Source organism: Oryzias melastigma, linkage group LG7 (assembly GCF_002922805.2).
Source record: "Oryzias melastigma strain HK-1 linkage group LG7, ASM292280v2, whole genome shotgun sequence".
NCBI classification, from domain to species: Eukaryota; Metazoa; Chordata; class Actinopteri; order Beloniformes; family Adrianichthyidae; genus Oryzias; species Oryzias melastigma.
Genome location: NC_050518.1, coordinates 16393930 through 16409173, shown reverse-complemented (window position 1 = coordinate 16409173; position 15244 = coordinate 16393930). Strand labels below are relative to the sequence as shown.

General features: G+C 37.7%; 3 protein-coding genes across 3 annotated transcripts; 1 reads left to right on the top strand and 2 right to left on the bottom strand.

The window, feature by feature from the left end:
* Positions 1 to 75: 75 nt before the first annotated feature.
* On the bottom strand, positions 76 to 5418 carry LOC112159311 (calcium-independent phospholipase A2-gamma). The gene is made up of 8 exons (XM_024293320.2): positions 3660 to 5418; positions 3428 to 3580; positions 3192 to 3349; positions 2864 to 2958; positions 2616 to 2787; positions 2445 to 2502; positions 1387 to 1581; positions 76 to 1229 (listed from the first exon to the last, which is right to left on the bottom strand). The coding sequence occupies exons 1-8, from the start codon at positions 4653 to 4655 to the stop codon at positions 771 to 773; spliced, it is 2286 nt and encodes a 761-aa protein (XP_024149088.1). The 5' UTR covers positions 4656 to 5418; the 3' UTR covers positions 76 to 770.
* Positions 5419 to 7613: 2195 nt separating this feature from the next.
* Positions 7614 to 9759, bottom strand: LOC112159333 (uncharacterized protein At5g50100, chloroplastic). Its single transcript, XM_024293344.2, has 3 exons — positions 9476 to 9759; positions 8105 to 8293; positions 7614 to 8012 (listed from the first exon to the last, which is right to left on the bottom strand). Exons 1-3 carry the CDS (start codon positions 9605 to 9607, stop codon positions 7818 to 7820), a joined length of 516 nt encoding a protein of 171 aa, XP_024149112.1. The 5' UTR covers positions 9608 to 9759; the 3' UTR covers positions 7614 to 7817.
* An 877-nt stretch (positions 9760 to 10636) lies between these two features.
* On the top strand, positions 10637 to 14278 carry LOC112158688 (monocarboxylate transporter 2). The gene is made up of 5 exons (XM_024292156.2): positions 10637 to 10914; positions 11001 to 11231; positions 11316 to 11459; positions 12351 to 13202; positions 13277 to 14278. Exons 2-5 carry the CDS (start codon positions 11015 to 11017, stop codon positions 13480 to 13482), a joined length of 1419 nt encoding a protein of 472 aa, XP_024147924.1. The 5' UTR covers positions 10637 to 10914; positions 11001 to 11014; the 3' UTR covers positions 13483 to 14278.
* Positions 14279 to 15244: the final 966 nt, after the last annotated feature.

Sequence of the window (15244 nt, the reverse complement as noted above, 5' to 3'; positions counted from 1 at the left end):
CCATCACACTCATGTGACTAAAGGCCTGTGGCAATTTATTAATCCCCCTAAAGACAGATTGTGATCACTATGAGAGAAATAGTAAACATAATTTATTCAACAATGAAAAAATAAAAAAATGTCGAATTCAGAGATAAATACATCAAACCGGAAATAAACTTTTCTGATAAAGTGCAATAGAACACATATTACCACACAGCGTGTGTGTTTTCTTTTGCTTAAAGACACCATCAAATTCAACAAGCACTGGATATTTGTGTTACGTGGCATCTCAGTGTTGTGTGCAGATGCTTCAGCTGATGTCAACTTCTTTTATTCTGAAAGGACCCATCAAAATGGTAAAAAGTGTATATTTACAGCCTATAAGCTCTAAAGCGCTTTACAGTCATTTAGGACCTTTCATCCGTGTACACATGAACACACTCTGATGTGCTACTGAACTCTGGTGCTGACTCTTAATCACCAGATGCAATGTAGGGTTCAGTGTCTTGCCCAAATACACTTTGACACATGGGCAGATAATGGGGGAATTGAACCTGTGATCCTCAGTTTAGAGGTCGACCACTCTACCACTGTGTCGAGGCCACCTAATAAGCAGATAAACAAGCAGGGGTGTTTCCTGTGATTTGGATGTCTCAAGTACCATTAAGCTTTCTTGAAAAAAAAGTAATTTATGAAATATGTTTGCAGTTTTCTTCTGTTTTTGTTGTACTACCTGAAGGAGGTTCTGCAAAATATGCACCCTGTGTGAATGTACAGCATTTGTTGGCTTACATCAGTCTATGTCTTACTTCCCAAGATTTCTCCTTCACCCAGCAAACAGCCCGATCGGCTGAGGAGCGCTCACGCCCGAGAACCAGGCAGAGCTTGGCTGCTTTGTGCTGATTTCTCTCCAGGTAGTTCTGGGTGTCTCTTTGCAGCTTCTCCAGGGCCCCCGGTCGGTTCTCGTCCAGTGACACCTCTGCGCTCAACATGGGGTTGAAGCGGAAGTAGACATTCGGGGCCAAAAGGTCGTCCAGGAGAGTGTGGACCCCTTCAGTGTCAGTGGCACTGCTGATCAAATTAGTGATTTTAGCTTTTAGGCTTGTGGAAGTGGCAGGCATTCTCTTAGTGTTGTCATAGCGACCAGTGCCAAGGGACAGCACACACTCGAAAGGATGTTTTGGCCATAACAAACGGCTCTCATGCACAGCCAAGGCACAGGGATTGTTCATGATAATTCCTCCATCCTGCAGGGATGCAGAGTCATGAATGAGGTCAGTTAGTGAGTTGCAGTACGAGTGTCCTCGTTCAAGGACCATCTTGAATTGTAATAAAATCTTCATAAATAAAATGAACAATAAAATGTTCATTTGCATTATTTTGATTCAAGTGTGTTTTACAGACCTGGTGAATGTTGCTTTCTAAGGTGAACTCCTGGAAGTATCCGGGAGCAGCTGAAGATGCCCGAACTGCCTCCCACATCTGGTGGCTGGAGCTTCCGGCGTAGCGACTCAGAGAGCCCGGTTTATGGTTATAATTACGAAACACAAAAGCTTTTGGGCTGACACCCCAATTGACCACTGCACTGACAGCGGAAACCTGAAAGGATAATGACCATTGATGGTATAATAGATCTGGACTGAGTGACGCTACACATTCTCACTCCCAACTCGTCATATATGGACGTATGGATCAGCCTCCCTCCATGTCACTTTTTGATGTTTTTGATCAGCCCAACTTGTCATTTTTTGATGTACTAGCTCTCGGGTCTCCAACCCTCAGGATGTGGTACTGGACGCAGTTTAGAGTACCGGTACTGGGTTAGGGTACCAGTCCGGTCCGCATCCTGGTACCATTCTGTGTCCTGAGGATTGGAGAGTCCCTGAACACAAAGCCCTGCTGTTGGGTCCCCAACCCTCAGGACGTGGTACCGGACGGGGAACCGGGTTAAGGTTAGGGTACCGGTACATGGTTAAGATACCAGTCTGGTCTGTGTGCCGGTACCCGTCTGCATCTACCCGTCCTGGATGTGGAACTGGTACTGGTTTAGGTTGGGTACTGGAACCAAGTTAGGGTTAGGGTGCCGGTCCATATCTCGGTACTGGTCTGCATCCCGAGGGTTGGGGATCCCTGATTAGCATATGCATTTTATCCCCTGTCTATGGCTCGGTACCAAGTGGCCCTTGCACTGGTACTGATTCACGGCCCAGAAGTTGTGGACCCCTGACTTGGGAACAGCCAGCACATCAAAAACGATGAGTTGGGGACACAAAAAACATTAAGAATTGAAGCCGAGGGGGCTTCCATATATGACGAGTCGGGAGTGAGAATGTGTAGATGGGTGACATCACACTCACTCAGTCCAGTTTTCTTATACAGTCAATAATAATGACCTATCTGATTTTCTTAATAAACTCAATCATGATCACATCAGCTCTTGTGACCAAATGTAATCTACTTGCCTTGGGACTCTGTTGATCTCTGGATGTTTTAATAAGGACTCTGTTGCCAAGCTGCTTTCTAGAAAGAATCAAAATAGCAAAAACATTCAAAAGAGTTCCTATGTCTGCATAAATATGTGTTGTTAAAATTGTTGTCACTCAAACACAGGTTGGACTCAATTGGGAGCATACTTCAGTATTCTCTCCCAGGTTTCAGAGTTGTAGTACGAGTGACTCCAGCCCATCTTCATTGTGCCCACCAGTCGGTTTTGCTGAAAGACTTTAGTGCTGAATTCCCGATACATGTCGGCACATTCCTCCAGAGAAAACCGGGCCAGACCTAACATGAAGGCCAGAATGGCTCCTGGAGCAACCAGGGACAGAAATCAGAAAAATCAGACTAGTGAAGCCTCGACATGCATTAGAGCTAAGTTGGTTACCTGTGCTCACTCCACAGATGTAGTCAAACAGCTGGTGGACCTTTTTACCAGTTTTATCTTCCAGCATCTTTAAGACTTCCAGAGGAATCACTCCTCTGGAGAATAAAAGGACACAAAACAAGATAAAACTGAAGTCGACATCATGATATTTGTTATTTCTAACAACAAAAATTACTGTTGACACAAAGTTTTCAGATTGTGGAAATAATTTATGAAATATATATTCAAAAATCCTGGAAAAGAACCTACTCTCAGGATGTAACGGTGATTGACACATATGTATGTGAAAGTAATTTTGTGTTAAAAGCAAATGCTACAAGTGAGTTACCGTGTGCCACCTCCATCAATGGAAAGTACTCTGATGCCACGACTTTGTACTGGATCCACCAAACCGATGAGAGCACAGGTTTCTCTCAGAGCAGCCTGAAGTCTCCCGTCTTGTTTGTAGATTCGTCTGTGTCTCAACAGTGTGATTGTAGCTTTCTCCTGGGAACAGAAACATCTTTAAGAATGTACTGAATCCATAGCAGTTCAACAAGTTTTTTTTTTCTTTTACAGGCAGACCTGCCAGACAAAACCTTTGCATGATGGGAAGAGGATGAGGTGTTGATTGAGTGCCTCTAAAGAGGCAGTGAGAGCTTCTATAGAGGAAGCGAGTCTCAGACTCATGATCAGCTGCCGGGTTGTTTCCTGTGCTTGTCTGGGACTCACTGCAAGCTAGAAGATCACAAAACCAGATGAACGTGAACAGAGGGACCACTATGCACAAAAATCACCTTTGACAGTTGTTACTCACCGTTTTCTTGCATGTTGACTCTTGTGAGGTCATAGCTGTTTTTGGCTTAATAGTCTGAGCTGAACTGTCCGTTTTAAGAAAAGTTCCCAACAGATCTGGAATGGAAGTTGTGGAGTGGCGAATGTATTCAACAAAGGACAGATTCTTTAATGTGGTAGAAGTTTTCATGCTTCTCGGATCCACTTCCTGAAAACTTTCCTCTGAATTGTTTTTCAGCTGACGCTCACTGATTTGATTCCAGGTCTGTAAACTGTTGGTTGGGTTTGGAGTGCTGTGGATTTGCCTGTCAAGTTCAGGGACAACAGGCTTTTGTTGTAAATTGTTGGTGCCGGTTTGTAAGTTGGATTTAGTCGATAATTGTTTCTCATAGCTCTGGAGTTGCTTGTTTCCCTTTTTCTGGACTTCATATGTAGCTTTGGCACCGAAGTAATTATTAATGTGTCTTGCTAATAGAAGGTATCCCTCTTCCCAGCTGCTGGAGACATTTTTGGGTTGATCTCCTGTGCCTTCATTATTCAGTTTCACGTGAGACAGATCACTGATGTTCTGTGATTTTCTCTTTCTGTTTTTCCACTCTGTTTCAAAAGTCTCCTGTTTTTGAACCTTCGCAGAGACTTGAGAAAACGCAGAGTTGATGTGGTTTGCAACGTAACTGTAAGTTTCGCCAAACCTCGTCGTCAAAGAGCTTATATGAAACAGCTGCTGTCCAGAGTTTTCTGGAACAGAGGAACTTGTTTCTGCATTTTTTGTCCGTCCTTTAGATCTCAAGGATTGGACAGTGTCCTTGCTGAAGATCATAGTTTGATCTGAGCGTTGACAGTGTCGATGTCTCTGTCGCTTGCTCAGGTACTGTGGGGCAACAGCAATAAATCCTTGGTTTCCGACATTTTCAACCAGCTTTCGGCTCCTGAAATAGATGCTGATGTTCCCGGGAGGTTCATGAAATGATCGGCCTCCAAGCTGAAAGCCTTTTAAAGCCCCTTCAAAAATCCCCATTGCAACCCTGGGTTTGAAAGGACTTCTATAGGAAGAAAAAAATGAGCACACTGTGGAGACGCCTCGCGTCTTTGGTAAACTTTCTGAGGCGGCAGGAAAAGAAAAGCTTTTATCAGTGTGCTTTATACTTTGAAATGTGGTTGCACATCTTAAAAGCTGTGAATGTTCGACTGATTCAAGGCAGAGATGAGATGCAGCCGCAGAAAAGGGTCTTTTGTGAAGGCCTATTGTGTGGCTTTCTTATCCAAAAAGGTTTCTCATCCCTGAACTTGGACATACGATGGTGATACGGTAGTGGTTCTGATTGGATGAGAAACTCTTCATCTATTAGAGAACTCTGATTGTGATAGGTAGATTATAGAGCACCATTCAACAGAGATCTGGAAGAAAAGTAATTAATAATTTAATACATCTACTTTCTATTAATTTTATGTTTTTACTTACATTAATACAAAATGTTAATGTCTTATTAAGATGTACTATTATTATCTCAGATTTGTTCCTGGTATATGTTGGTTAACCCTATAATCCATTAATTGTGATAAAATCAGGAAGGATTTTTTTTTAGCCAAGTATAAAATAAAGTATTTTTTTTAAACAATATTTAAAATTCTACAAAGATATATTTACATGTCCACTCCACTACGAGAATTTTGAAGTGTAAAAATTATCAATGTAAATATATGGTATTTTGTAGGTATAACTGAGAATAATTTAAAATATGATATAACATCTCTGAAATAAGAATAGTGTAACAAAAACAACAGTCATGAACTCAGCATCAGTGAATTATTAATTATTATTAATAAATTAATAATTATTTTCTATCAAAGCGGTACACTATAGTGACCTCCATGCATGAAAAGGTTAATAGGAGTTTAGAGGTTTAAAAAAATGCAAATCAAAATATTATTGAGTAGAACTATAATGTTTCACTGAGTGTGTACTTTTTTCAATAAAAATAAGGATCAAGCAATTTTTTTTGTCTTTTTTGATAACAGACCCTTTTCCTCAGGTTTTATTGTAATTTTCTTAAAAAAGAAAAAACTTTAGAGAGTAAAATATTAATTGTTTTTTTAGAAAACCAAGCCATAGTCTCAAAACTGATTACTGATTACACTCTTTAAGACATTTAGAATTCCCTTTTTTTAGTTTTAAGACTCATTTACGGGCTAAAAAACAGTAAAATAAGTCTTGCTTCTCTTTTTATAACAGTGGTCAGTAGTCTTAAAAATAATACGCTATTCAAAACTTTTTTAAATACAGTGTAAATCATGATGGAGTATGTATTTTTTTATTTTTCAACTTTCTTTACATTTCTTTTAAAATAAGATAAACTACTATTACTGTTGTTTTTATCTAAAAATTGAGACTATCCTAATCACTGTTTTATATAAGGTTTTAAAATAAAAGACGAAGGTCAAAATTTGACTAAATGATTACCCTGGACTCTCACAGATGTCAAAGTAGCAAAAGTTTAAAACGTTCAATTTTAGCTGTGCTGTAGTTAGCTTACAATATTTCCTTTATTTTATTTGTAATGTTTTAAATCAGTAAGTAAGTTCCACTAAAATGTGTTAAATTGTTACTTCTGGTTACAATAAAATGTAATTAAATTAATTAGGATAGTGTTTTTTTTTTACATTTTTTGTCAAAAGGGATCAAATATGGCTTTATACAGCTAAACAAACCACCTGCAGTCTTCCAGGTCAGCTGATCAGAGCACAAACACATACTTTTCCACAGTTTCATGTGCTGGAACACCATGTGCTAGGAATGCAGTACACATCTCCACCTATGTGACCTGTGTGCCACTCACTGTAAACTGTCTGTTGATGCAGTTTGACAGTAAAAACATATCTGACCTTGTCTGTACTCAAATCCTCACACAAAGAGAGACAGCCCCCTACAACTAAACACTTGCGTCCTCCTGCAGTGCGGTTAAGGTCATTGCTACTTTTGTATTTAGTTATTTTGCTGTAACTGTTTTGAAAATCAAAAGATTTACCTGTTTTTGACCTCTGTGTGCAAACTCCTCATCCCAGGAAGTCTGGACAAACTGTTAAGAGAGGCTCGGCCTGATGTTTATGTGACACATGCAGGGTTGTAATCACATTGGAGGATCCAGACTGGGAACGTACGTCAGCAAGACCTCACTGGACTGACAGTATTGCTGCACACATGCTCCGGGCTAAAATTAGGGAGAGTGGCGTCCATGAAGTCAGGTGATCGCAGATAAAAACACACCTCAAACTTGTCAGATTGTTTTCCTCAAGTAAGGAGTAACGTAATGTTGAGAGATATCTATATTCCAAAGCCTAAATCAACCACGTTTTTACATTCAACAGACATAATTTCTACTTTGTTCTATAGAGCAGCAGAGAAAGGTGTTTTGGAAACACTACTGTTGGACATGTTAATAAAAAGAAACACAAAACTCTGTTCTAGTCTGTTTTTGGCATTTAAAATCTCTCTTTTTTATTGTTTAGAGGAGTTAAAAAAATAGAAAATCAAAAGAATCTGATCAATCACTTCTGACATTTCATTCAATTCTATGACTGCAATTTTTCTCCTGCTGCTATTATTTCAGACTTACAATGACATCTAGTGGCAGCTTGCTGATAGTTCCTTTTTGATTATCCTCTTCTTTTGACAGAATCTGCTTGAAATTCTGGGCTTGACGAGACATTTCTGTATTTGCTTCAGTGACTTTATGTCTTATCTCTAAATGGCACGTTTGCTGAAATCTAAACCTTACTCCATCGTTCACAGTCACAGGCTTTGGTTTAGAATTGGCATCTGTTTCTGCAGCTTTGTGTTATTTATCGGGTCGGTTGTCATCAACCAGAATTTTCTGTTGAAGGATATGTCAGAAAAATAAAAACAAACTCCAGAAACTATAAATTTAAAGTATTTATTTGAAAGTGTTTCAAAGGAAAATTGCTGTACATTAATAAAAATGTGTATGAATAATAGAATGTGAATATAAATTTGTATGCATATTTTTATCATGTCAATTGGATTTTTTTTGACTGAACAAAACCAGTAAAAAAAAAAAAAAACATGCCAATGAAAAAAAAAAAAAATCAAAGAATATTTTATCAATTTTTGATTGATTGTAGTAGTTTTAATTGTCTTTACAGATGCTTTATTTCCTGACAGTCAGTTGGTTTTCTTTTCACAGCGCCCCGTGGTGCATTCATCCCCACGCCCCGTCCATTTGAGCCGATTCCTGGCAAAGACTGCATATGACTTGTCCATAAACGGCCTCACGGGTGACCACATCATGAGGCGAGCCAGCCGGTTCAGGCCCACCGCGCTGTACATGACTGCGAATGCTGGAACCCCACTGTGAACCTGCTCAAATGCATCATTTCAACAGATTTAGCAGATTCTCTCATTACACTCACACCGATTCAATCATAGTTGACTCAGATTGTGGGGCTTACCTCATCTTTCTCATCGATCACGTGCATTTCCTCCATAGCCATCTCGTAGGAAACATTCTTATATTTTGCTGCGTCATAATCAGGCTTGGCAATGTCGATAAAATCTACTTTCTCAGGCTGGTTTCTATTCAGAAACTGAAGGAAGCGGATCTCTGTCACACATATCGGACAGAGTCCATCATACAACACCTGCAGAGGACACAATAAAATAATTTACTGAACATTTGTTACTTATAAAAAACTAAAATAACATAAATTATAAAAAAAATGTAGCTGCTTAAAAAGGTAAAAGGTCTTTACTTAAACTACAGACTGTATCGTCTGGAATCTTTCAAACTAAGGCACATTATAAAATTGTTTGACTTTATTTAAACAAAAATACTAATCCTGTTTCTTGTTGCCTTTATTTATTTATTTTAATTAACATTCTGCTTTTGCAATATTCAATATTTGCAATTTTCAATTTTCAAATATTCAATTTGATATTTCAACATTAAGTTAAAATCTTATTTCAAATTTAAGAAATAGTGACAGTTTGAGTTGAAAACATGCTTTTGCAAGAAGTTTTTCTTTGTAAATGTATTTTAAATCTACTTTCAAAACTACCAAAGGAAAATATATTAAAAAAGGGATTACAGAAAAGATAAAGCAACAAAATTGCATCACTATTCAGTGCATCTCTCAAAACATACAAGTTAAAAGAAAAAAAAATTATCGTAAAAAAAAATGCTTCACAACTTTTACTTGAGCACAAATGCTAATTGTTTGTGGATATGTAACAAATACTTGGTATTAATTCTGAGTATTTTAATGGGAATAATTTGCTATTTTAGAATACTACATTATGGGACAAAAATGGTTTATAAGATCCAGTTTAAAGTTTGGAGTCTGAACTCTTAACCCATAAATCTGTAAATAAATCATGACGAATCGAAATCTTAGTTTTATTGATTCATCAAATCGACACATCAATCTTCTATTATTGCAATAAAATTCATTTTCATTTAGACAAAAAAAATAAATAACTTTTGTTAAGGTTTGATATCATTTTTTTATGCTGAAAACTACACATTTGTTCAATTTATATCACTGATTGTCTAAACTGTTCTTCAAAATAAAACTAAGATTTAGAAATGTTGATGGTCTGTGCAGTTTTACTGTAAGCTCTGTCTTTTCAGAAACAAAAAAAAGCCAGATTCAATTAAGTTTGTAATATATTTCTGTTCAACAAATTTCAAAATATATGAATATTGTAATTTTATTAAAATAAGAAATTATTACTTTTAAAAAAGATTATAAAAGACATTTTTTAATCTAAATCATTATTTTACTAGAACTGATGTCAAATGTTATGAAAGAAGAGTAGCTCACCCTGACACCTGCAGACTCGCTGCTGAAGCTCTGATGTCTGCAGACAGAAGCTCCTACTGTTCTCAAAGATGCCCTTGAAGTTGGAAACTTAACGAAGCCTGAAGCCAAACTGGCACTAAATTTACAAAACATGTCCGCATCAAACTGGCTTCAGATATGTGACCAAGTACAAGCACTAGCGTTATTATTTTCAACCACTGTCTGAGTTTAAGGAAGCCAGCTGATGTAAGGAGAAATGTGATGTTACGAAAACGGATGTTTTCTTTTTGCTCATAAACTTGTATTGGCAAATACCGCGAGAGCTCAGTACCGCCACCATATGGACAGGAGGTCAACTGCAACCAAAAGGGAGATTAATTTGTTGACAAAGGGCTTTTTACCTGTAAAACTAAATCTGTTTTTATCGATTTAATTACATTTATTTACACATAAAAATTTTAATGCAACATAGAAAATAAAAAGATGTGATGGTGTGCGACAGGAACTTCTGTTTTTTTTTTTTACATAGTCACACATCTGTAGAATTTTACATAAATAATAATAATAATAAAAGTTTTCTTGAAATTAAACTGCAAAATATGCATTATAACACAATGCATTATAGACAAACAATAAACTTTAGCAACGTTTAAATAGAAGATATTTTCTGATAAACCATGTCCAAAAACAAAAAAAAAAATAGAAAATAATTTTCTTTGATCTCTCTATGACACATTTAAAGAACATTAGTTGACTAAAGTGCTTCACAATAGGGTGCTGGTAAAACAGCACTAAAAGATTATCCAGATCTACTTAAAAAGTACATGTAACAGTTTGATTCATAAAAAATTCTAATAAAGTTTTTTTGTTTCTTTTTTGAAGAAAACTTGAAGTGACTCAAACCAGAACCTCAATGTAAATTTGAAGCTATAAAAGCAAAATTTTAGTAAATGAACACAACTACAGAACATGAATTTAGGAAAATCCTAATTGTATTTCCTTAGTTCTTCAAGTGACAGTGAAAACTGGATCATTTGCTGAACATAAAACGCATCTTATGAACTTATTTGAGAGAAAAAGTTATTCTTTTTATACTTATCACATGCCATACTTAAAGTTATAAACATTTCCTGTTCATAACGGGGCTTATGTCTGATTAGACTTTGAAAATTACTTCTTGACACATTTTATTCATCCAGAAGACATCATGATAGTTTTTCATAAACCATGTGACCTAATTTAGTTTTATTCGCTCTTAAAGATAGATGATTGGGCAAAGTCCAGTGTCTGGTCCAGCCATATAGTCAAATAAGAAATTGAGATAATTGCCTCTGGAGTGTTTTGGCAGTCTAAGGTCTGAGGTATTTTTCATGCACGCACACGTGACAGGATTAAAGGCCTGCAGAGGACTGCAGCTGGGTTCACAGCTTGGTCAGTGCACTTTGAACAACGGCGCTGAGGTGAACTCCAGTTGCATATAGAACACTGTTCGTAAAAAGTGTTTTGAAAGTTGTTTATTCTCTGTTAACTTTTTTGCATTCCACAGACGGTGAACTGAACATGCCCCCTGCTGCAGCAACTAATCTAGCCCACAAGCCACCAGACGGCGGCTGGGGCTGGGCTGTCGTCGTCGCTGCTTTCATCTCCATAGGATTCTCTTATGCGTTTCCCAAGTCCCTCACCATCTATTTCAAGGAGATTCAGGAATATTTCTCCGTTTCCTACAGCGAGATTGCTTGGCTGTCCTCAGTCATGCTGGCGTCTATGTATGCAGGAGGTGAGTGGCAGCCCAACACTCAAAATGTCCAATTAAAATGAAGTAAAAAACCAGCTGAGTCAGTGACTTCCGTCCCATATCCAGGTCCTGTCAGCAGCATACTTGTAAACCGCTATGGCAGCAGACCAGTGGTGATGCTTGGTGGGCTCATGGTGAGTGCTGCCATGGTGCTTTCTTCTTTTGGCACCACTATCATTCATCTGTACCTCTGTGTGGGAGTAATTGGAGGTAAATATGATGACATAGCACACACACTTGTAAATGGACCAACTCTCATTCGTGAATCACTTTATCAGAGGCAGTCTAGTTTAGTTGCTCATGTCTTTTTTTAGGCCATTGCCTTTCATTCAGTTTAGTATACAGAACTCTACCTGTTGAAGTTGTGTTAATAAAGAGATAATACATTTTTTTATAGACTAACTACAATGAAAACTGTGTTTGTTTTTAACATGCTGTTGTGGCATTTTTATCATGACGGAGGACATATTTAAAGAAAATTAAGCTTAAAATTTTATTTCTTAGTATTTCTTTATTCAAATCATTGGGAATCAGGATCGAATTATGTCATTTTTGTTGCACCATAAATGTTAGGTTGGGGTTGTGAGAGGCTATAAGCTAGCAGGAGAGAGTTAAGTGTCAGAGAAGCGCTCTGTCTCCCCCTCTGGTCAGCAGTCTCCAGAGTGCTGAATGCACTTCATTTCCCAGCATCCCGAGCCAACAGTTCCTGGATGCTGCTCAGCTGACTCATTTACTAATCACCCACAGAACACATTGCGAAGTACTGTTTGTACCACTTAGTCTGCATACTGAGCAGTTCATACTAACCTGATCTCTTGTTCACCTGATCCTGCTTTGTTTTGGATCCTGGTTTGTCTTTGATCCTGTTTTGTCCTCGAACCCATTTTGTCTTTGATCCTATTTTGTCATTGATCCAGTTTTGTCATTGATCCCGCTTTGCTTCCTCATTGATCCCGCATAGCATTAAAAAAGAAAAATAAAACAGGGTAAATTGATAAATCAGTAAAATAAAAGGAAAATCACATGAAATGCGTAATTTTAAAAACTGTTTAAATAATTAAGGAAGCACTGTAATAATTTTTGTTTTCATGTGTTCAACAGGTTTTGGTCTTGCCTTCAACCTTCAGCCAGCGCTGACGATCATCGGCACTTACTTCCAGGCCAAACGGCCTCTGGCTAATGGTCTCGCCATGACAGGAAGCCCAGTTTTTCTTTCCATCCTGGCTCCTCTCAACCAGTTCCTGTTTGATTCTTATGGCTGGAGGGGGAGTTTCCTCATTCTGGGATCTGTTGTGTTCAACTGCTGTGTAGCTGGAGCTCTGATGAGGCCTGTCAGCAACCAGAAGCCTAAAGGCTGTTTACCACCGAGCAATGAAGCAGTGGATCAAGGCGCCGTTGCAGACGCCGGCCCGCAGACAGCCGACTCCGACCCTGAAGAAGGTCAACATGAAGGGAAAGGTCAGACACAGAATTCCAAACTGGTAGACCTCACTCTTTTCAAGCACAGAGGATTTTTGATTTATCTCGTCGGCAACGTGGTCATGTTCTTTGGCTTTTTTGCACCTGTGGTTTTTCTGGCTCCGTACGCCAAACACCAAGGGATCGATGAATATTCTGCAGCCTTCTTACTCACCATCTTCGCTCTGGTAGACATGTTCATCAGACCATTCACTGGTTTCCTCGGCAATACTAGGAGGATCCGACCAAAAATACAATATTTTTTCAGTTTTGCTGTTTCCTACAACGGTATTTGCCACCTGCTGTTCCCACTGGCGTCTGGATACCAGGGGCTGGTTGTGTATGCGGTTTTCTTTGGCGTGGGATTTGGGATGGTCTCAGCACTGCTGTTTGAAGTTCTGATGGACTTAGTCGGAGCGCCTCGCTTCTCCAGTGCAGTCGGTCTGGTCACCATCATTGAGTGTGGACCAGTGCTTCTTGGGCCCCCGATCTCAGGTGTGTTAACGCTGTTTCTACTGCTGCATTCATGACTAATCTTTTTACCAAAAGTGTGGAAATTTGTCTTTCAGGAGCTCTGGTTGATACTTTTGGCGAGTACAAATACTTGTACTCTACATGTGGTGTGTTGATGCTCACACCTGGCATTTTTTTCTTCGTCATGCATTACTTCAACTATAAGAAACTGGAAGACGAGCAAAAGCAGAAGGCTGCAGGGGAGATGAGAAGACCTGAAGAGACTGTGGAGCTTAAATCCAACAATGAAGCGAATAAATGAATCTACTGGTTGTAGTTTCCTTTTAGTAAGGTAGGGGTGTAAGGATTAATTGAGTTAATCAATTCCTATGATCCAACCAGAGTGATCTGTCCAAGGCAAACTGTTAATTGGATCAACCTATTCTAACATAGTTTCAAAATTAAATATATCAATTAGATAAATATTGGACAATGCCATTTAAATGGACGCATGGTAGGTTTATTTTACTTTAATGTACAGAAGACTAATTACCATCACAGAGGACAACACACTTGTGATGGCGGCAAAAAATGATCAATCCATCATTTCAGTCCAACATGTGGAAACACTTTGAATTTGAATTTACACTTGATTAACCTGCAAGAAAATCAAAGAATCTGGAAAACTTCACCTCCACTGTTCAGTACCAGGTATTTATCTCTGATCTGACAGCCAAAACTGGTTGAGGTTTTGGCTGAAGATGTCCTAGATCGGTTTTAGGTCAGTCAATTGAATTAGAATGAATCAATATTGATTATGAATCGTATCAACCACAAATTATTAAATGAATCGTTGTTAAAATCAATCGTGACGCCCCTATAATAAGCAGTAAAACTTGGCACTTCTCTGCCTTTACATAAAATAGCAGCTATTAATAATTGCAAAAAATGTGAATCTTGAATTATGTTTATGGATTATTTTACATTTAACTTTTTTTTTACTTTATGTACATTTAGAATATTCTTAATTGTTTTTATTTTTAAGCTTATTTTATCATTAGAACAGTAAAACTGACATGTGTTATTTTTTTTTTCTAATAAAAATTTACAAGAAGTCAGTACAGTTCTGGTTGTGTGATGATTTGTCATTATACAGTGTCCGCCATACTTTCCATACAAAGGAAAATGCATTATATGTATATTTTATTTTTTCAGACTCCTAAGAGCAAGGGTCTGCGACCTTTAATGCTAGAAGAGCCGCAGGATCCAGTTTCTTATCCACTAAAATCCAACGAGAGCTGCATATTCCCCACCTCAAAGTAAGAAAAATACATTTTATTTTATGTTTTTGTGGCCATTAAGACATTAGTTTATAAAATATAGCTTTAAAATAATCTGTACAATTGAGTTTTTCTTAATTTAATTTAGTTCTTTTACTTTTGAAAGCAGCTCGTACAAGTTCCTTTCAAAATAAAATGCATCCTGTTTGATAAGATCCTCCGGCTACAGCAGATTTACTCTATCTTATCTTATCTTAACTTTATGAGTTAAAAGCACATATTATCTTGTGTTGCACAACATTGGTTATTAGCTGTCCAGAGCTACACTGAGATGATCCTGTTTGGTGCAGAGCATATTTTATTTTGAAAATAAGTTATTCGAGCTTCTGTGAAACATTAAAAAAAAATCCCATTTTGAGAGATGCTAGGTTCTTTTTATATTTTTTATTTTGTTAGAGCCAAAAAATAGAAATAATTCATATTATAAAAAAAAGGTCATTCATGCAAATCCAAATTTCTTAAAGGTTAAAGTATGACTGCACTAGATAGTACATTTGACCAAAGAGCAACAAATTAAAATTATACTGATGGCTGAATCGGGAAGGAGTTGCATGGTTGCACAAAATTTTAACAGCAAACATGGAACGAGCATCACACACAACACTGTGGCAAAACTTAAGTGTAAATTTTAGAAAACTAGTACTGAGGAAAACACGTATCAATATGTGTATTCAAAAAATCATATAGAGAACATTATATAAATAAAAACTTATTTTTATTTTTCCTATATATGCAAACTTCTGG